The sequence below is a fragment of the Chinchilla lanigera genome, unplaced genomic scaffold (genome assembly GCF_000276665.1).
Source record: "Chinchilla lanigera isolate Chin_1 unplaced genomic scaffold, ChiLan1.0 scaffold00031, whole genome shotgun sequence".
NCBI classification, from domain to species: Eukaryota; Metazoa; Chordata; class Mammalia; order Rodentia; family Chinchillidae; genus Chinchilla; species Chinchilla lanigera.
In genome coordinates, this window is record NW_004955432.1 from 232,111 (window position 1) to 254,383 (window position 22,273).

The following is a 22,273-nucleotide window of genomic DNA, read 5'->3' on the forward strand; positions in this document are numbered from 1 at the left end:
CTATTCCTATTTTCTGTAGAGTTTTTATCATAAATGCATGTTGGACCTTGTCGAAAGCTTCTTTGCATCTACTGAAATGATCATGTGGTTTTTGTCTTTGGCTCCGAAGCCCTTATCCTTTAAAAAGGTCTATTTAGTTTGGTACCGATGGCTACCCTCAAGCAGTAAACTGCTAGACAAGAACGCCTTCCCTTTCTTCAAAGATAAGAAATAAAATAAAAAAATAAAAACGTCAGACAACTACGCCTGGAAGAAAGGGACACTGTACAGACACTGTTGTCCTTCTCTCTTTGTGTCACACTGCCCAAGTGCTAACATCCTACCAGGTGGCAGGCCCTTAGCCAAGTGCTGATGGTGGAGACAGCCCTTGAGGCCCCTCTTTTAGGAGATTCCCTACTGCCCACCAAAAGACCTAGTCTGCATATAGTATGAATGGAGTTCTATCAACTGGCTCCCAGTTCCAGCTTTGTAATCTTGTTCACCTACTCCGCCAACACCTACTAAATCTCTGGTGACACCCAGCACTGCTTGGGAAAAAGGCTAAGTGGGAATAAGACCTACAAGCACCTGGCTTTCCAGACTCTGTTAGCAGAGCTGGGTGATGACGTGCTCAGGCCTGCCCCTGCTGGCTCCCAAGTGACAACTGTTCACTTTTCAAGAAACTGCGTGAGTTGGCTGCTGAACACGGGTGGTCTTGGATAACATCTGATCAAATAATGTCCCAAACCTTGAAATGACACCAAAAGCTAATGAGACAGCTAGTGCTACTGTAATCAGCAGTGCTAAGCCAAAATCAGGCTCAATGAGGCTGAGGACTCTAACAGCACATCATTTATCAGATGTAATGGTAACAAATTCACTAAGAAAAGAATTAGATTCACATGCAACTTTGTCAAACACCCAGCCACAGCAAAAAGCAAGCTAGTCACCGGAAAAACTAACAAAACACTGAGCAGAATTTATAATAAAAATATGCAGCACTTATAATTATTTGCACACTATATGCTATACATCTTTTATTTCAGCAAAATTTATAATAAATGTATGTGTGTATATTTGTGTATCTCTGCCTGTATCATACATAAGTAGAATATATATATACACACACACACACACACACACACACACACGCACACATACGTACATATACATGTATACATACACAGATGGAATATCCCTTATCTGAAATGCTTGGGATCAGATTTTTTAGTATCTTCTTGGCCTTTACTGGTTAAACATGCCAAGTTTGGGATTTCAGAGCATTTTGGATTTAGGATTTCAGAGTTGAGACTTCACCATCCAACAGCGAATTAACCTTGCTGCCTCAAACTCCATGTCCTTGACCTCTGGTTTCCCAATCTATAAAAGAAGCACAGACTGAAAGGTCAAAAAGAAACTGTGTAAGGTATAAAGTTGTTACCCATATTTTCATTCTTCCCACTCCTGTTCCCAAACAACTTTCCTATGTCTTTCAACTTTTAAGAAACTGTCTTCCTGTCTCTAACCCCTTTATTACCCCAGGAAGAAGTGGAGTTATAGGGTTGAACATTGCTCTGTCCCCTGCTGTCCCTCTTCCTGTCTGAACAGGGATGCTGGGCCCTCCACCGATTCTTTCAGAGCCTTGCAGCTGGCAGCTGGCAGCTCCTCTGTTTTCTCTCTGAGTGCCCACAAGGCTAATTCACACCTTGTAATGCTGGCAAGACTCCCAAATCCTCAGCGCCAGAAACCTATTTTCCACTCAGCTGGTTCCCACAGTTCTGTTGGAGCACTCCCTTTCTTCTCCCTAGGTGTGAATCTGAGTGCTTCTCTAGAACTTACTTTAAACAATAATTAAATTTCACTATTTTAGAACCCAACACACACCTTTTACCTGTACTAGGACCAATTAAAATTCATCAGGAAAGAAGTCAATTCTATATCAAGACTTCCTTTTTCTTTTGAGGATCTCCAATTTTTAAGCATCATTGAAAGACAGATGCCTGGCTGGCAGGCAGCAGTGAGACTGGCTGCAGGTCTCACACCAGGTCCCTCAGGTTTCATAGTGAAAGTGCAAATGGCAAGCAGGGGTGGCTCAGGCTAGGGGTAGATGTGTGCATCTCCTTCCGGGCACCACACTGGTCACTATAAGGACAAGAGCAGAACCTAGGTCACCATCACCTCTGGTGCCTATTCCTCCCTCACAGTGGGAAGGGGGTCACTCACATTTTTTCCTGTTATGCATGGCTCCCACTATGATTCAGCTATCGATGACACAGTGTAAGTACCAGTGGGTGTTAGGAAAATCATTAACATGCTATAAGAAAAAGATTTAACAGCTTTGTCTATATCTTACTCTCTTCCACTCAGAGTGATACTGGGTAGCACACTGCCTTATGGTGCTGTCACCTCCCAGCATCACTCGTAGGATGGAGACACTTGCACAAACACACTACACATCTTAATCGGCCCTCCTGGATCCACCTAAGCTTTGGTTGTGAGTGTAGGCATCGTTAGGACTATCATGCTGCACCTGTACTAAACATGTTCAGACCTTCTTCATCATTGTTACCTAAACAATACAGTGTAACAACCTTTCCACTGTATTTATAGCTATGATAAACTATCCAGATATGATGGAAATCCAGATATGAGGGAAAGCTATCCAGATATACGGGAGGCTTACACAGGTTATATGAAAATATGACACCATAACAGACTTGAGCATCATGGATTTTGGTATCTGCAGGTGTGGTTCACACCAGTTTTCTTTTTCATTTATCCACTGATGGACTCTTAGACTGATCCCATTATCTTGGCTACCGTGAACAATGCTACAATGAACAATGGAGATGCAGATACCTCTTCAGTTTACTGATTTCATTTCCTTTTGATGTATGTAGTGGGACTGACTATACCCAGTCTACCCTTAAAATTCACAGGAACTATGATACCTTTGGGAGCTTACAATCTAAGCAAAATACATGTGCGCGCACACACACACACAGAAAGAGAGGAGAGTGGGAGAGAATAGCAATAGTGAAGAATCTTAGGGCTCTATAAATGTGCCAAATTGAAAGGAACAGTTAATGCTTGTATTTTTTTTTTTTTTTGACCAATTGCATGCCTGTATCTGGTAACCTGAACAACTAATTTGAAGACAACAATATGCAATATAACAACCATTGGTGAATTCCTACCATCTTGCTTAGTGAAGCTCTGTATCATTTCTAACTTTTTAAAATTATTTTTTATTCTCTTTAATGGTTTGATCAATCTTGCATTCGTACATCTGGTATTCCAAGCAACAATAATTCTTGATATAGAATTATTGTTGAAGATAACAATATGTAATATAGCAACCACTGTTAATTCCTATCATTTTGTTTTGAAATCCTGTATCATTTTTATTGTTTTTGTGCTGTTTTGTTTTTGTCTATGTTGCTGTTCTTTTGGGTTTTTTTTCTCTCTTTAAAATTTAAAAAAAAATGCCCTAGGATGGCACCAATTTGGGGTGGGATGCTCAGGAATGACTTTACGAGGAAAATGAAATATAAACCCAGAAAGGCCTAGCACACTGAAACTGCAGATACCAAGCACTTGCTCCAAAAGAGGGTAGTGATACCATAGACTTGAAACCAGGGGACCCCCTCCTCCGTAGCTCCCCATCACCAGACAGTGCCAGTGTGCACCTGACCATCCCATAACTTTGGTTTGGACCACCAGGAGGACCCAGTTTCCTGCTAGCACTCTCTCTTCCCTTTTCCAGTATGTTTCAAACAAGTCCCAGTCCTCTCCCCCACCTCCCAACAAGTGGCTCCAAGTCACCTCTACAGCCCTTCCGGCCTTCGTTAGCACAGTTAAAAGCACTGAGTGGGCAGGGCAAGAAGCATTCTTTGCACCTCCTGCCAGGTGTCCCCAGAGTTAACTGGGTACCTTTAAAAGGCCCCTAGAGGAAAGGATGGCTGCAGAAATAATAAGGCAACACGGGGTTCCTTATATCACAGGGCATGTTTACCAGCACCTACTGGTGAGGTAGAAACTGGAGGGTGTGTGAGAATAAAAAGAGAATCAAAGCAAGGAATGATAGCTAGTTTTGACTAAAAACTGGAAATCAGCCTGAAGAAAAAAAAGCTGTTAAGCAGGTTAAAATAACTCATGAAAACTACAGCAAGAAGCCACCCTTGAGAGAACACAGGGTAGACCAAGGTAAGACAGCAAAAGAAGAGAGCCCTGGATGTGACTCACATGGTGGCTCAGTAGGGAGGGCAAAGAAGACAATGTACTTTTTGCTACAGCTGGCTCGAGCCCAGTGCTGGCGTAGACAGGTGGGTTCAGACTCCAGATGCAGAGTGGTATTTGCAGGTGCCGGAGATGGGACCTGCCCTGGGGTAGCAGTGTGGACACTGCAGGGCTGGCTGCAGTATGCAGGAGCTCTTGCCTTATCCAACCTCCTGCTGGAACGCAGGGCAGACACAGAGAAAGAGAACTGTGCTGGAGACAGCTCCAACTTCCATATCCAGCACCAGGTCAGAAACTGGCACACATTCAGTCAGACCACGAACTTCTCATGGGCATCCACTGCCCTTCTCAATCAAGGACGAGCTACCTAGGATGCCAGTGACTGTGAACTTCACAATGCTCAACACTCCCTTCTGTGAGCTCTCTGGGGATTCAGCTGAGTGTGGGGTCAGGGCTTGGAGCTTGGGAAAGGGGCTGAACACTGCATGAAACAGGGGTTGTTGGTGGGATGGACCCAGGAAGAAGCAATCATTAGAAGTGGGTAGGAGATGTCAACAGAATTGACCCTGAAAAGGGGAAGCAAATAGCAGTCACCAGCCCAGTAGCTCCTATGGGGTGCACCACTGAAGGTTACAAAGGCTCTGCTAGATACTCTTATCCATTGGCTCCCTCTGTGGATCATCCCAGATCCACTGGGCTGGAAGAGATTGTCAGATGTTATCAACTCAACTTCCCCACCAAATCAGAGATCCCTTTCTCAAAATCCCAAACAAACAGCACTCGGTGCTAATACCTCTAGTGTCAGATGCTCACAACCACACCCACACCCGCACCTGCTAGATGTTGGACAGGTTTGTGTTCTTCCTATTGGCCAAACTCTGTCTTCCCACTGCTCCCTCCACAGGCCCCTAATCTGGTGTGCTGGTGTATCCCAAACTACAAGACCCCATCCAACAGGCTATGCATGTTTGGGAGTGCAATGAAATGAAAAGACATGGGCTCAGGGCCTGATAACTCAGGTTCAAATCTCAGCTCTGCCCCTTATTCATTTTGGGAAATTAAATTATTCCAACTCTCTGACCCTTGGTTTACTCATCAGACCAGAAATTCCAAACTACAGCCCACAGGCTGAACTTGGCTGTTGGTTGTTTTTATTAGAACACAGCCCCACCCATTCAGACACAGACTGCTGTGCTGCTTTCAAATTCCAACAGTGGCGCACCAAACTTACAATGTTGATTACTTTTATAGGAAAAGTTTGCCAAGCTCAGAAACACAGGCTCCCCATGAGGGCTACTCTGAGGAATTAAATGCAGTAATACTTGCAAAAATGTGCACACATGCCTATGTTAGCCTTTCTTCATTGTAACCAAATACCTGATAAATACAACTTTAAAAAAGAAAGGTTAGCTAGGCTTCGTGGTGCATACCTATAATCCTAGCACTCGCCAAGCTGAGGCAGGAGGATTGTTGCAAGTTTGAGGTCAGCCTGGGCTACAAAGTGAGCTCAAGACCAGCCTAAACTGCATAGCAAGACCCTGTCTCAAAAAAAAGACCGAAAAAAGAAAAAAGAGAAAGGTTTACTTTGGTTCAGGGTTTCAGAGGTTTCAGTCTAAGAGCTGCAGAAGGAAGTAGTGCAGTTCACTTCCTGGTGGCTGGGAAGCAGACAAAGGGAAAGAACCAGAAAGGGGCCATGGGCCGGATACAGTGTGGTCCCCAGGGTCACACTTCCAGGATCCAATCCTGTCAACCAGCCAGCCCTCCTGTTTTATCACCTCCCAATAAAACCATCAATGTTCTCGTTGGTGGGTTAACCCACTGATGGAGTTGGCGTGTGCATGATCCAGTCATGTTACAGAAGTTCATCACAAACAAGCCTTTTGGGGGGATATTCTGGATCCCAACAAGAGCACTTGAGTTCAGAGCTAAATAAAATACACTGTTCTTGAGATAACGCGGCCCTTGACTTTTGCTTATTTCTTGCCCAACAAAGAATGCCACATCAGGTCCCACAGGCAGAGTGACTTCAGAGAAAACAGAGACCAATACTTTCCTGACACTGATGTCCAATTTCTACGGTATAGTTGAAAGCTGCATTTCCTTTTAATGTAGTGATGACGACTGATTCCCTGGACATTTGTAAATTACCCAAGCTTCAATATTCTTCTCCAAATGGTAATGCCACATCTCCCTGCTGCTACATGGGAATAACTGTTCTTTCACTCTCTGGTTCTATCTTTATATCTGTTAAAGTTAATCACACTGGGTTTGGTTCATACCAACTACTGAGGTGAATATTCCATTCATCTGCTGAGCAGAAACTCACTGAGACCTACTCAGGACCACTTTCCATGCTCAGTACTACAGCAGAAAACAAGACATAGACCCAGATCTCAGGAACTTCCAGTCTAAAGGATGAGAATGACATTTTAAAGTAAACATAAAGTAGACATATAATCACCACGGTGACAGGAACAAAGAAGGGGCATCAGTGTGAGTGTTGGGAAGGGTTCTGGATAACAGGTCCTGCAAGCCTTATTCATTCAGCCCCAGCCTAGACCACTGGGACACTGGAGGGGCACAGAGTGCTCCAGCCTACACCAGCCAGGAAAACAGCAATGGTCCCAGACTTCACACTTGCACAGTGCAGCAGCCTGTTCTCTTCCCACCCCAGTTCTGGATACCCAAGCTCAAGGCTTTCTCAGCTCATTCCACAGGAAGCTTGCAGGATACAGGTTCCTGCTTGGTTCCAGCTCCAGACGCCCATCAGCCAGGAGTGATGTGTGCTGACCCTGAAGTCCAGGAGGTCTAGTGAGAAGAGGGAAGATTTCACCCCAACAGATACCTGGCAACAGCTCGAGACAGTTTGTGTTGCAGCTGGAGTGGGAGTGGTAATGGCACTGTGGGAAGAGGCCACCATGGGAGGAGGCCATCTACAATGTAAGGAACTCAACACAACAGAAGGTAACCTAGAACACACTATCATCAGTGCTGTGGACATGAACCCTTGGTTCTGAGGAAGCAAGGAATAAAACATAGTAAACATACTGATAAGCCAGCACTGTGCTAGATACTTTAAACTTCTCCAAGACACTAACTGAAGCACAGGTCAAAAAGTGAGTCACACCCTTCAAGACATGGCTTCCAGGCAGCACACTGCAGTGCAGGAGACCAGCTGCCATCTCTGGCACTTTACACCATCCCAGATCAGTCACCCCTCCGAGGCCTTTCCTCCTCTACACAACATGACTGATGATCCCATACCAGCTGCTAGTCTACAGGGACCCCTAGTAAACCTCAGTTTCCTTTCCCCTTCCTCCACTCTGGATTTCCAGTTTATCCCAGGGAATGTATGGACAGAGGCTCATATACAGTATACATCTACCCCTGAACATACTTGCTTACACTTCTACATCCTCTACAAGAATCTGAATGAATGAGGGAATTAATGAATGAGGGAATTAATGAATGAGTGAATAAACACATCCTCTAAGTCAGGATGATCTCTCTTGGCCTGAATTTTAAAACAAATTTTCATGCTTTCTCTCAGTTTTTTTTTTTTTTTCTTTTTTCCTGGTGCTAATGATTCAACCCATAGCCTTGTACTTGCTTTCCACTGCAGCCAACCCTAACCCGTGTTTATCACATTTTGACTTTCTAATACTGTTGGTGATGAAAAATCTGTCTCTTCTATTTGATTAGAAGTTTATTATAACAACAGGGTTATGTTCAATAATCAGCCTATAACATACCACTCAGGTGGACATTCAGTCTTTGAGAATGAATGAAAATGGGCAAAATTATGGTTTCAATTTAGCATTTTCACTCCTTGATATTTACCTGAATTCATCTTACAGATCTTAACTTAAGGCATTTTCCTTTTCAGGTGTGTGACAGCTTAAAATTACTTTTATAAAATGAAGGCAGCTACCAAATGGGCCCAGAAAAGAAAGAGAATTCCTTTCAAAGCAGCCTTACCTTCAGCAGCCACGTTCCCTGAACAAACCATACCCTGCGCAGGTGAACAAGGGCTGACACTCAGACCCTAAGTGGGTACTTACCACCAGCAGCTGGCAAAGCCTTGCCAATAAGCAAATCCTACCATTTCAGCCTTTCAGCCCCAACCTAATAGGCTTTTCTTGGCACAGACAATCCTGGCTTGGCCAAACACCCATTTTCACATCTCAAATTAGGATGTGTCACAAATGAATGGAGCCTCCAGGTCTGCTGTATGTCTTACATCCTGTAACAAGCTCATCTCCATCAGCAACTCTGGTGCCCACACTTGCTTCAGACTCCTTTCTCCATAAAGATCCACAAGAAAAAAATCTCTCACTGCTCTCCTGATTAAACTCCCAGTGCTTCTGGCTGCTTATAGCAGTCTTCCAATAAAAAACATAAGCTAAGAAAATGAAACCTATCTTTTGGTAACCTAAGCACACCATATTTAAAAGCTAAATTTACATTTCAAGATCAAGTCTTGGTTCCCAACAATGCTGGGGCGGCCAGCCCTCAGAGCATTTCCGAGCAGCCCTCTTGCCAAGCAGCCAGCTCCAGGCTCTAGAGCAGCTCTAAGTTGTCTTTGTTTCCTTGAATACATCTCTTTTCATTTTAACAGAGCCTCCTAAACAAAAAGTGTCTCACTCCAGTGTTTGCTGGCTTTGGCAAAGGCATCTGTTTAAGCAAAGCCCCCCAGCAGCCCACTCTCAAACGCAGAGCTAAATTCTTCATTAATGTGTGTCCTGGGAACTCTAACTGCCATGTACCCAGCACACCACAAAGACAGAGATCAGCAGAGAATGTGAAGCCTGGGTCCAAGCCAGCCAGGGTGGGGCAGGTACTCCTAGGCAAACAGACCAGGTAAACAAAGTCAAGCTAGGCAGAATGCACCTTCTCTTCAGCCTGGGCCAAAGAGAAGGAGAAAAGTAGAGGAAAAAAGGAAAAGAGAGGAAGGACGGAGCTGCAGATGAACCCACTTTGGGGACTGAGGCCGGAACCTGGCTACACAAATGAGGAATAAACAGGACACAGAGAAAACAAAGACTCAGGAGCACTGACCCAGGGGCAGTTTATGTCTCTTTCTCTCTTTCCTTCTGTCACTCTCACACTCTTGTCTTGTTAAACAGCCACCACCTCTTGACTGTATGCCTAGTTTCGTGTTAAGAACTTCACACAGATCATCTACATTTACATAATGGCCTTTGGAGTAGGTATCACAATCATCCATACTGTATAAAAGAGAAAACCTAATCTCACAAAAGTCAAGTGACTTTGCCATGGGAACTGTGTTGTGGAGTCAGGGATCTGGGTCCTGCTAAAATTTTCAGCTGCCCTCCAAACTTCATGTTGAACCTGATCCCCAGTGCCAAAGTCTGTGGACTCTGGCCGAATAGGCAGTGCTCTGGATAGATTCATGTTGTTACTGCAGAAGTGGGTTAGTTTTCCTGACAGTGGGTGGCTATAAAAAACAAATCAACTCTTCCAGCATTCTCTTGCTGGCTTGCTCTTGCCCTTTCACCTCTGCCATAGAATCAACAAGGCTCAAACGTCCTCTCCAGATGTGGACACCATGCCCTTGGACATTCCAGCCTCCAGGATTGTGAACAGAATGACTTGCTTATTTTGTAGTTATTCAGTCTGCAGCATTCCATTAGAACAGTGAAAATGGACTAAGGCAGACCTGAAGGCCTGAACCACTATTTTAGTTTCTGGATATGAATTTTCATGAGGCAAATAAACAAAGCTTACTGTGTGCTTAACTCAATCCCAACCAACAGAGGAGACACAAAAAATCCTGTTATTTCCTCTTAGAAAATTCAAAATCCAAAATCAAGAATCACACACACAGCTAATTATAACAGAATCCAAGGGCACAGTGGTGCACACCTGCGAGGCTTGCACTCAAGGAAGAGGACTACAGCATACATCTCAAGGAAGAGGACTATAGTATACTCAAGGAAGAGGACTATGTATACATCTGGGCCCAGATTGGTCAACTTAGTGATTTAGCAAGACCTTGCCTCAAAAAAAACCAAACAAACCAGAAATAAAGGACTGGGAGCACTGGCAGTGTAGCTTCGTGTGAAGGCCCTGGGTTCACACCCCGGTACAAGAAAAGAAAAGAAAGATAATACAGAATGGTCCATGGTCTAATGCAAATCATTAATGGATGTGGGAATTACAAAACCTTCAGCCTTCACCCTGAATATCCTCTGGAGAAGGCTGTGCAAACTGCTCAGGTTCCCATGCACAGTATTTATATTTTCCTCTTATTCTACGGGTGATACATACATACCTTCTCTCTAATAGCTCTTTACCTCCCTTAAGACTTTGCTGTCTTTCTCTAATATATAACTGTCTTAAAATGATATGTATTGAAAATTATGTTGCTTCTAAAGACAAGGCTTACAAAGGATCACCCATTTTAATCGGGAATGTTCTTAAAGCGGGACATACTCATCCAACACCCAAATTGTGCTGAAAAAAACCGAAGTACTGCTGCATTTGCCAAGCATTCTTGTTTCTTAGGGCCAAAGAAGGGGTGGGGAGAGTAGGCATGGGCTGGAAAATACTCTATTTGTACTAATTGCTTTCTTCTCCCAGACAACTGAATCAGAGGATGGAAGCTGTTGTGATAGGGAAGAGCTGACATAGCCTAAAACAAACCCTTATCAATCCTTAATAGGAATACAGTTAATACCTTCCTCTACCATCTCCCATGACACTGGTGAGAAAAAGAGCAGCCATGACTTAGGTCAGCTAGGCCCTGCCAGTGCCTACAAGAGTCCCTCTCATGATGAACAGCCAAACTAGAAGTAAAGGGCTCCTTTATACATGGCAGTGGGGAGAGAAAAGACTCCATGAGTATCTGAAGCCAGAGGAGCTTATAACAACCACACCAGGGCAAGGTTCTGGCATCACAGCAGTTCACATACTTTGAGCAGGCATCTGTCTACATTCTATCACAAGTGTACAAGGGAGTCCCCAGGCAATGTTTTCCATTATACTGAGTGGTAAGCCAAAAAGATATTATACTTTGAGTATCCCATCCCTGAAATGCTTGGAACCAGGATGTTTGGACTGCCCCAATCTGAAAAGTGGAATGCTCCAAAATCCAAAGGTTTCTGGGCATCACAGTGGTATTCAAAACTGGGGAGCACAACTTTTCTGAACCAGCCAAGGGTGGTGGTACATTCTGTAAACCCAGCCATTCAGGAGGCTGAGGAGAAGGCAGGGAAGGGAGGGAACAGGGATAAAAGGAATGGAAGGAAAACAATGGAAGCAACGTTTTGCAAAGGGAGAGGGGAAGAAGGTTTAAAGAGAAGATGGGAATGGGGAAAAAAGAATTAAGATATATTATATACAGGTACAAATACCCTATGATAAATATGATCATTATGTATGCTAAAAGTGTACCAATAAAATTAATTTTTAAAAAATAATGGCACGTCTAAATCCAGCCTGAACAACAAGTGAGTCTCCATTTCAAAAGCAAGAAGAACATTTCAGATTTGCAGACTAGGAATGCATAACTTGTATTTTTAATGTAGCGAATAACTTCTTAGTATTTTTTGTCCAAATCCCTAAAGATAACATTCCGTGCATCACGTGCGATTCTGCCTTTACAACTTCAGCAGTTACCTGTGAAAAGCCTGTTCTCCACAATATATACCTATGCCATCCAAGCTTTATTTTTCTGTAGAGTGAACAGCTTGTAACTCTCAGTTTATTAAATATTACACTCAAAGAGTTGCAGCCTTCCATCACTTTTCCAGAGACACACATTCCTGCTGCTTATCCATAAACCAGATGGTCAAAAAAAGAAAAAAAAGATGCAAAGTGATTTAAAAGAACTTCTCAAAGAAAAGCAGCAACAGTCAGACCTGAATCCACACTAAACTCTGACCTTTTTTCCCTACTGTCTTGCACACAGCCCTCTGTACTTCTTTTCTTAGACTTTTAAGCATAGCCTACTTCCTCCCCATCACATACAGCCCAATCGTGGACAGACACATGTCTGTAGGCAAACAGGCAAAATCTGACCTTTTGCAGGATGACACAGAAGAAAGGCATTGGTTACTTTCTCTGTATTTCCTATTCTATACTGTGGGTATGGTATGGGGATTATCACAACGCTTTAAACATTCTGACAATATGTTAAAAAGAAAAGGTTAGGTTAGGGATAGAGTTCAGAGGTAGAGTGCTTGCCTAGTACGCACAAGGTCTTGGGTTCAATTCCCAGCATCCAAAAAAAAGAAAGAAAGAAAGAAAAAGAAAAGAAGAGGGAAAGAAGGAAATTCGTTATATAGTTTCAAAAGTAGGAAGAAACAAACTATAGATAGAACTACTCAGTAATGAAAACTGTTTCATTCCTGTACGTGAAAACTTACAGAAACTGAGTACTCCTTATCCAAAATGATCAGGAGTGTTTAGATTAGAGATGTTTGGAATGTTTGCATGTAAATAATGAGATATCTTGGGGATAAGACTGAAGTCTAGATATGAAGTGCATTTGTTTTCTTAACAACTTATACTATAGCCTGAAAGTAATTTTTATACAATCCTTTCAATAATTTTGTGTATGCAGATCTAGGTAAAACATTCCTAAGATTCATCTGGAACCAGAAGAGACCTAGAATAGAAAAAGCAATGATGGGCAATAAAGGAAAGGTAGGAGGCATCACAATCCCTGACTTCAAATTATACTACAAAGCTACTGTGATAAAATCAGCATACTACTGGCAAAAAAAACAGACCTGAGGATCAACGGAACAGATTAGAAGATGCAGTCACAACCACAAACACACTCAGCCATCTTATCTTTCACAAAGTGGTCAAATATGTTCACTGGAGGAAAGCCTATTTAATAAAGGGTGCTGGAAAAACTGGCTCTCCACATACCAAAGACTAAAACTAGACTCACGTCTATCAGCATGCACTAAAGTCAAAATGGATTAAAGATCTAAATATTAAAACAGAAATACTAAATCTATTGGAAGAGAAAGTAGGTAGAAATCTTGAAGATGGGGTAGATAGACAGTTCATGAACAAAACTGCACAGGAAATACTTCAAAGTATCAACAACTGGGATCTCATCTTACTGAAAAGTTTTTGTACATCAAAAGAAATCACCAACAGAGTAAAAAGAAAACACATGAATTGGGAAAACATTTTAGCCCACTGTCCCTCAGACAAAGGACTCCTGTCTAGAACATATAAAGAATTTAAAAATATCAGGCCCCCAAAATCCAAAGACCCAATCTAAAAATGGGCATCTGAAATAAATATACACTTCTCAGATGAAGAAATACAAATGGCAAATAAATATATGAAAAAAATGTTCAACATCATTGGTCATTCAAGAAATGCAACTTCAAACAACACTGAGATTCCAGCTCACCTCAGAAAGAACGGCTATTATCAAGAAATCAACCAATGACAAATGCTGGAAGGGCTGTGGGGAAAAACAAACCCTTCTCCACTGTTGGTGGGAGTGTACACTGGTGTAATCACTGTGAAAATCAGTGTGGAGATTCCTCAAAAACCTAGGATTAAAGGTCCCACTTAACTCAGCTATTCCCCTTCTAGGTATTTTTCCAGAAGAATTGAAAACATCACACCACAGTGATATATATGCTCCCATGTTTATAGCAGCACAATTTGTCATAGCTAGATCCTAGTAACAACCCAAATGCCCATCAGCTGAGGAATGGATAAAAAAGACTCGGTATTTTTATACAACGCTGTATTACTCAGTTATAAAGATAAACTCGAGGCTTTTGTAGGTAAATGGATGCAACTTGAGACCATACTTGTAAATGAAATAAATCAGACTCACATGTAAACATCGTACTGTCTCCCTAGTGTAAGAAACTGAAAGAGTAAATAAAATCTGAAAGGTACAATAGATACTGCGAAAGGAAAAGAAACTGCTCAAAAGGAGAGAACAACTGCGATGAGGAGAAAAGAAAGAAAGGAGGAAGGGGAAAAAAATATATATATATATACACACACACAAGATAGGTAAGAAAATTGTACTACTAATTTCTATTGGTTTATTGAAAGGAATAGTTAATGCTTAATTTTTTTGACCAACTTTGCATGCTTATGTCTGGTAATCTGAACAACTGCTTTGAAGATAACAATATGCAATGTAACAACCATTGTTAACTTCCTATCATCTTGTTTGGAAAGTTTGTATCATTTTTAATGCCTTTTTTATTCCCTTTAAAATAAAAAAATTTTGTACATGAAAGTTTCATGCTGTGAAATTTTCCATTTAAGTCACCATGTCAGCACTCAAAGTTTCAGATTTTAGAGCATTTTGGACTTTGGATCTTCTGATTTAGGATGTATAACTTATAATACCAACTGTATGTAAAATATTTAAAAATAGCATCATTCACATAAATCTAAATAAAAATAATGAGCTAGTTTTGATAGAAAATAAAGTATGTCCCAAAAGAGAGGCCACAGAAACAAATTTCCCAGCCAAAATCTTTAGGTTTATGAATGTAAGTATCATCAATACAAACTTTTTATACTCTAGGGATCAGCAATTTGAAAGCACATTTGCTCAAACATTATATTCTTCATGCAAAATTGAATTTGTTTATAAAGGGGAAAAAAAAAAACACAAACATTCTCCTAACCTCCTCCCCTACCGACATCTCTGAATATGTTAGGTTATTAAATAAAATTTCCCAAGTTCACAATGGAAATGTCAACAGGTAGCACAGCAAGAGAAAGCCTCATGATCCTTTCTATGATGTAAGCAACACCATACTTAAATTACCACAGGTGATCTATAAGCCACACTGGCTTTCAACGTCCTCAAAAAGGCTGAAGCAATAAATGGGCATCACTCTGATTGCACCTGTTGGCCATCGCTAAGATTAACGACTATCACACAACCATTCTGCTTGGTTTTGGATTGGGACTGAAACCAAGACTCAAACTATTATATGTTTTAGACTTTTTCTTTACAAAAACCTATCCCACACATTAAATTAGGAGCTCGGATACAACTATACTTTTTGTTTTACCTAAAAAAGATGTCCTAGTCAGAGAAAGGTATCTTAAACCCATTTTAGTAGAAAACGTAGACAATCCAAATGCCAACCTTTTCCTCCACCCTCTCCTGTACATTTCAGAGAATTCATTTAGAATGTTAAAAAGTAACAATTATACTTATTATAAATATTTATATTGCTATATAATTTCCTTCAAGATTCAAAAGCACTGCATTTTTGTCTTGAACAATTATCCCAACAAACCAAAATAACAATTATTTGTTTCTACTTAAAAGTTCCACACAGTCACTTACCAGTTCTGAGCCGGGCAGACTAGCTCTGTTCAGTGAAATGAGAAACTGCTGGTCATTCAAGAGGTGAAACCACAGGGCAGAGGCCAGATTTTTAAACATTACATTCATCAAAAGTTAAACAGTTCTGGAACTTTTTTGAACTTTCTAAAAAGCTCAACTATTAACTCTGGGGCTTGACTAAAGCCATACCACGTGCTAACTCCATTCGAAACTGCAGAGCACAAGCCAAGGGGAGACCAAGAAGGTGCCAGTGTGCTGGGAAGGCCTGTGAGAGGAGCAGCTGCTGCCCTGGATGGGTCTGCAGTGAAGGTTTCCATGAAGTGACTACTATCCATTCCTAAACATCCTCTCAACCACGTATGCTGAGGAGGACTGGAGGTGATGAACAGTGGCCCCAAACAGCTCTCCTAACCATCAGTTTCATTTGCTTCGAAAGGGGAAAGTTGTCAAATCCTACAGTGTGTAGAAACTGTTTCTGGGTCCATTTCCTGCACTTCTTAGCCAGCTGCCTTGGGAAAGCCATGCAACCTGTCTCCATGCGAAGTGGACTGATGAGAAGGGAGGCTGTGCTGCCTTGCTTGGGCTTTTTCCAGGTCTGTGTTTCTCTTTTTTTTTTTTTTTTTTTTTCAGGTCTGTGTTTCTGAGACCCAGGCCATCCTGCGCAGTGCAAGCTGCTCCTCTTTCAGGTCTGTGTTTCTGAGACCCAGGCCACCCTGCGCAGTGTAAGCTGCTCCTCTGTCAGCAAGGGTCTTCCTTTGTCTCATGGCCAAAAGCTAAATTCTTACTTACACCATGTTTGATTTCATTTGAACAAAATGTTTGGTTGGGTTGAAGGTACACAGCAGTTTGGTACAATTAAGGATGATTGCCCCAACACATTTCCTTGCTGAGGCAGGCAACATAACCTTGACCTTGTCTCCCTGACCCCGCATCCCACTGCAGCAGGTATCCAGCAACCAAAGATTGCACCTTTTGCCACCATTCGCCCCTCTCCTCCCACTCTACCTGGAGGGAACTAGTCTGTACCTTTAAGAGCTATAGCACAGCCAGTAAACTGAAAGAGACAAAGTCACCTCTCCTGACACACTACTTGCTACTAGTTTCTGAAATCAACCCAAGCATCCATCTCCATAAATTCACAGTGTGTTTTCACAGCTTTGTTGGGGCTTGTCAACGTCACTGGCCTCTAACTTCCCAAATGGCTGGGTAAGATACAGCCTATGGTAAAATAAGGGAAGGGCAGCCTGGGAAGTCAGGCTCTTTGGCTTCCTCACCTAATAAGCACCTAACAGCCTCTGCTCCTTGCCCCCACTGAACCTAGTGATGCCATCCTGGGTAGCACAGAAACACAGCTGCAGTGCTAGACAGCAGCATTCAACCAAACTCCACTCCTGACACCACCCTGCTCACCCGAAGATGATCATTTGACTTCCTGTGACACCCAGGGCTTCAGAAATCACTAGCTGTCAGCTGTAACATATGCACAGGCAGGTATCACCCCACAAGGTGTGTGTTGAGCATGGCACAATTAGGCAGTATCTTCACTGTGCTAACATGAAGAGCACAGTTAACGAACCTCGGGGCACAGGCTGATGCCTCATTATGGTCTCATGGTGCAATCCAGAGATGGCACACATGAGGCTGCTGCTGGCATAATAAGGCATAGTGCTTCACAGTCAACGTTTCTTTTTTAATAAGAGTACACATTAAAATAACTAAGAGTATGGCACACATAAATCAGTAAGTCATTTATGAAGATTCCAAAGTGTCATGTACTGCACATTATTATATGTGCTACACTTTACAAGACTGGCAGCAAAACAGGTTTGTCACCGGGATCACCATGAAATTGTAGCAACGTGTTGAGTGATGCTACAATGGTTATGACATCACCAAACAGGAGTTTTTCAGCTCCATTATAAACACTGTATGCAGCTCATGACTATATTTGAACTTTATCTCTTAAAACTTTGCTGCCTTTCCTATCAGAGGAAACACCTGAGAGCATTTGGAGTCAGAAATCCAAAGAGAAAACCACACTCGGCATAACCCTCACAGGGTGAACTCAGTTGTCCACCCATCTGCGGTTTGTGATTCCTGCTTCCAGAGAAACCCTAGAACTCGCTCCTCTTCTAGATGCAGTGTCATTATCCTCAGCACTTATTCCTGCCATCCAACCAAACCCCGGAAACATAAAAACGCACACTGGCAGGCCTCAGGGTGATTTCTTACTTCAATTAAAATGCCTATGGATTTTATGCCAAAAAAAGAATGTTATAAATTTGAATTATTAGCTTCCAAACATCATCCAAACCAATGTAAAATATTAAATGCTCTACTTCACTTGGTTTGTTTAAAACTGATCTTGTGCTTTGAAGTTTTGGCTGTTGTGCTCATCACTACTCAGCCAGAGAACGTAAAATCAAAACCTGTTGTTATTTTTGTGAGCTACAGCATTTATATCCTAAGTGTTCATCTTCACCACAGTCATCAGTTATTGAAGGCCTAATATCTAGACATTTTTTCAAGGTGCTTCCCATATATTGATCCATTCCATTAATCAGCATGAATTTATTAGGCATTTACTAGGTACCCTGCATCTAATTAGGCAACAGAAGACTTTTTAAAAAAAAAAGATGAAGAAGTCCAAGGTCACAGCGCCAAGACAACAGCAGGGTGGTAAAATGCCACGGCATGACAAACAGGTTATTAAATATAACTTATTGGGTAGTGGCAATGTGTCACATGTTTGGAGGCACTGAATTCTCACAATACCGTCCCAATACAGGGGTCTCCAGCCATTCTAAATGCATGTGTGAAGGCTCTTCCATGTTGTACACTGTCTTTCCTAGAGCATCAACATTTGTATCATTATCTGCATCTTAAATTACCACTGTAGTCTCAATACCCCACCAACCCATCTCCATTAGCTCATCCAGATATGGAGCATACACATGTGCCTGGTCTTCCTCTGCACATCACACAATCTCAAGGGCATGGACCACAACAACCTGGGCAGCCTGAAGGAACCTACCAGCTAGCTACAAGAAGCAATACATGACAGTAATAATATAAGCCAGCAACAGAGCATGTCCCTGGTCAGCCATACTCATGGACCAAAGGAGTGTCTCACATAAGCCATTTAACTCCTGAAAGGGAAAGTCATTCTTTTTTCCTTGCAGAGACCTATTAAGGAACTAGGACTCAGGTCTTGAGATCATGTAAGGTAAGATAGTGCAACTGAAAAGAAGGCCAATCATTCAGGTACCCCATGTATGAGGAGGCTCACAGGTTAGGCTGAATGATAGCCAAAGTTGTAACTAGAGCTGACAGTGAGGCAAGCCAACCTGCAGCTGCCCTAAGTGCCAACTGATAAGAGATGGCAGGGCATCCTGGGGCATAAAAAAACCAGTGTAACAGGAGAGGTAGAAAACCGCATTTATAAGCACTTGTCTTGGAGACTACTGCCCATGATGGAAGCAGTTCTGTTAGCCTGGGATAGAGGGTTGGATCTTAGAGGGCCTCCTGGAGTCAGAGTCAAAGATCACCAAACATCTTCTAAAGATGACCAGTCCTATTTACCACAGCAACCTGCTTCTGTGCAGAGGGTGTGCTGGCTCAAGGCCTGAGCTGTATTAGTCAGAATCAGCAAGAAGGCCCAGTGCACTTGGTGACTGCCTCTCCCAAGACCCTTCTCCCACACAGCCTTCCAGTTGGCAGGCAGAGACTCACAGAGCACTGGCGAGCAGGTTGCTGTTAGTTTACCCAGAACACCCAAATCTTTGGCCAGGCCTATGAATAATATCTATATCTGTTCAACATTTTACTGCTGATGAAATACTTTTATGTATGTTATGTTACTTGATTTTCACAATAGCCACCAAATAAGCACCACATTTCTCATGCATATATTAAGATCCTAAGGGTCAGAGTAGGTAGGTTAGCTTTTCAAAATTATAAACCTAGCAAGTTTGTAAGGTGGGTTTTGGAGCAGAATAGCTGTATAGCAGTCCATCTAATCTATCATTCCTCCAACATAATATTGGCAAAGTCAGAATACTTTATAAAGTCCTTCACAGTTGACAGAAAGCTTTTAAAGAAGTTTTAGGCAGCACTTACCTACACACACACTCAATTTTTCTAACAGTAAAATAACACAATAATAATGTATTCTACTCTTTAAATCCTATTTTCCCTTCTCTAGCTATGGACTTTATTTGAGTCCATTCATCAGATGAGTAGCTATTACTATATTTGAATGATTGCTAAAGATATGTAGGTAAAGCCTTGAATCTTAGATGTTGGTCTGCTGGTAACTCACTGCTTAGAAACATACATCCCACTTCTTTAAAACAATCCCACATTTGTGCCAAATACCTGTCCATTCCCATTCTCAGCCACTAAACTCCTGCCCTCTCTCTGTCTTTACTGATGCCCATCACCACACAAGCAGCATCTTTCCTCCGAGTCGGAGACTTGTTTTGTGGAAGTGGCTATATCCACGTCAGACATACAAGCCACAAGACTTCAAAAACCTTCAGAGATAGTCAAGCATTTGTCCCTTCTTTTGGCAAAAACAATTTTAGCTGTACAAGATAGGTGGGTATGGATATTTATTTTTTTCTAAATCCCCAACTCCCAGTTTGTTAGAGCACTTCTTTGAAATTCCTGGGTCACGTAAATTATTTAATAACCACTTCAGCAATTAGTCTTTCACCGTGGAGAGAAAGTTATACAGAGAAATGAAGACAGAGCCACAATCAAAGTGACAAACACTAGTGACAAATGAGCAGACTACCTCCCTTGTCACTGAGCCCACAAAATGAAGATCTTTCAGACTTCCCTCATCAGTCATAGGAAGCTTCATTTTCTTTTTTTCTCTTAACACAATTCTACCAAGAGATCTTAATAAAGACAAAGTTAATATACTGAGTCCATAAAACATTATTCACACCTTAACTTTAATCATCTCTTCTTAACAACATAATTTATATAAGCAAGGCACCCTGCACAAATGGAATTGAAATATATTTTTTCACCTTTTTTATTTTCTATTCCCAAAGGAAAACTCCATACACCACTTGGCTTGCTGAAAATCATAGAAATAAACTGATCTGAATCCAGTTAAAGTATTCGAACCTCAGCTCTTATACCTTCATCTTAAACCCATGAAATGTGATTTTTTCCAGAGCTTTCCTTCTTATTTACTCAATAAATCTCAGCATAGGCTCCTATCAATGTTTTGGATCAACACTAAACATACAATAATATGGTAAGCTATACCAGTATCTTTTAAAAAGTTGCTTGCATTCTTTTACTATCATCTGAACCTTAAATTTTTTTTAGTTAAATCCATATTTTGTAATTTCACTAGGTAATTTATGGTGTGGTTTTAAATTTCCTTTTCCTCAAGAAAAAGACTGCTTTACATGCGGACATCAGGTGTGCGTGGAAAAACACAAATTTCCACACACGTACTGTAAACTTAGATACTTTTTTTGTTTAAAGACCCTTTTGCTTACTTTACTCACAATGCATGTGCACCACAAATTCCATCAACTGCATTTTAAATTTAGATACAAAAACTGGTTTTTTTGCTAACATAAAGCAGAGCTCAATACACTCCGTGGAAAACTCAAAGGAAAGAGCCAGCAGTACTTAGATGCTTCCAAAGAAATCTGTTCACCTAGAAACTGTGCCATTTTATCCAGATAGCCACAGCAGACTCTCACTGATTTGTTAAAGATTTAACATCGCACAGCAAATGAAACCAAAACAATCGCCAACAACAACCTTCCTAGTCAGAGAAAGTTTCAAAATCCAAGCCCAAGATCAACATCTGTCAAGTTTTACTCTACCACCTACCACAAGAGTGTGTCACACTGAAAATTCATGAAGAGGGACAGCACTAAAATGTTTAAAGGCTATTAATGTGAACTCGCACTCCAGAGCTAGCTGTAGCTGCTATCAGAATCTTGGCATTTGCTTCACGGACTCAGAAGGGCGAAGGTTGACAGAGTCAGCGCACATAATTCAGTCCACCCTTGTCCAGGGGATCTGACCACTACATTGTGCACCGCAGTCACACAGAGCCCCCACCTCCTTGGACCAGGCGACTTATTTCTGGTCCCCGGGCCTGCCCCGGGTTAGCAACTCCTTTCTCTACAATCTGCCCATCTCTTGGAAGGGTGAGCAAGATACCTCCTGATTAAAACTCCATTTGTTTACCGCCCTCGGCCTCAGTACTACGCGTTCCCACAACCCAGGACCTTGCGCGCCCAGCACCCCGTACCTTCCGAGTTCCTCGCCGGTGTCGTAGTAATCGTCCACGTTTTCCTGCCTGAACACCGTCATGATAGACCGTCGCCCCTCACCGACGCCCAGAGCGCTTCAGCTCCTCTTACCGAACCATCACCACCGCTCCCGCGCCTCAGGATAGCCCTCATGCATCAAGTCCTTTAAAAAAAGGCCACAACAATAAAATGACAACCCCGAAGGCAGCACACTCCTCAGGTTCAGCTCCGCGCGCCCGCGCGCCCTCCCGCGGGGTGGAGAGGCGCACCCTTTGTTACACCGGACCCGGCCGCCCCACTCCGAGTCCGCTGCCGAGGTACCGAGCCTGACCCCGGTCGGAGCCGGCTCCGGAAGTGGCCGGGCTCCCCGCCTCCGCTCTCCGCACACACGCCCACTCGGGCCACCTCGGGCGCGGCGGAAGAGCGCGGCCCTCGC

The 22,273-nt window shown here is 42.4% G+C and overlaps 1 protein-coding gene across 3 annotated transcripts in view; it reads right to left on the reverse strand.

The window, feature by feature from the left end:
- Dapk1 (death-associated protein kinase 1) overlaps positions 1-22,217 on the reverse strand; it is a 224,403-nt gene extending 202,186 nt beyond the window's left edge. For all 3 annotated transcript variants that reach the window (XM_013516027.1, XM_013516026.1, XM_013516025.1), the window contains exons 1-2: positions 22,107-22,217; positions 21,837-22,000 (exon numbers count right to left, since the gene is read on the reverse strand). In XM_013516027.1, coding sequence (XP_013371481.1) covers positions 21,837-21,898 — 62 coding nt within the window. In that variant the 5' untranslated portion in view covers positions 21,899-22,000; positions 22,107-22,217. The remainder of the gene's footprint in view (positions 1-21,836; positions 22,001-22,106) is intronic.
- Between the last annotated feature and the right edge of the window lie 56 nt (positions 22,218-22,273).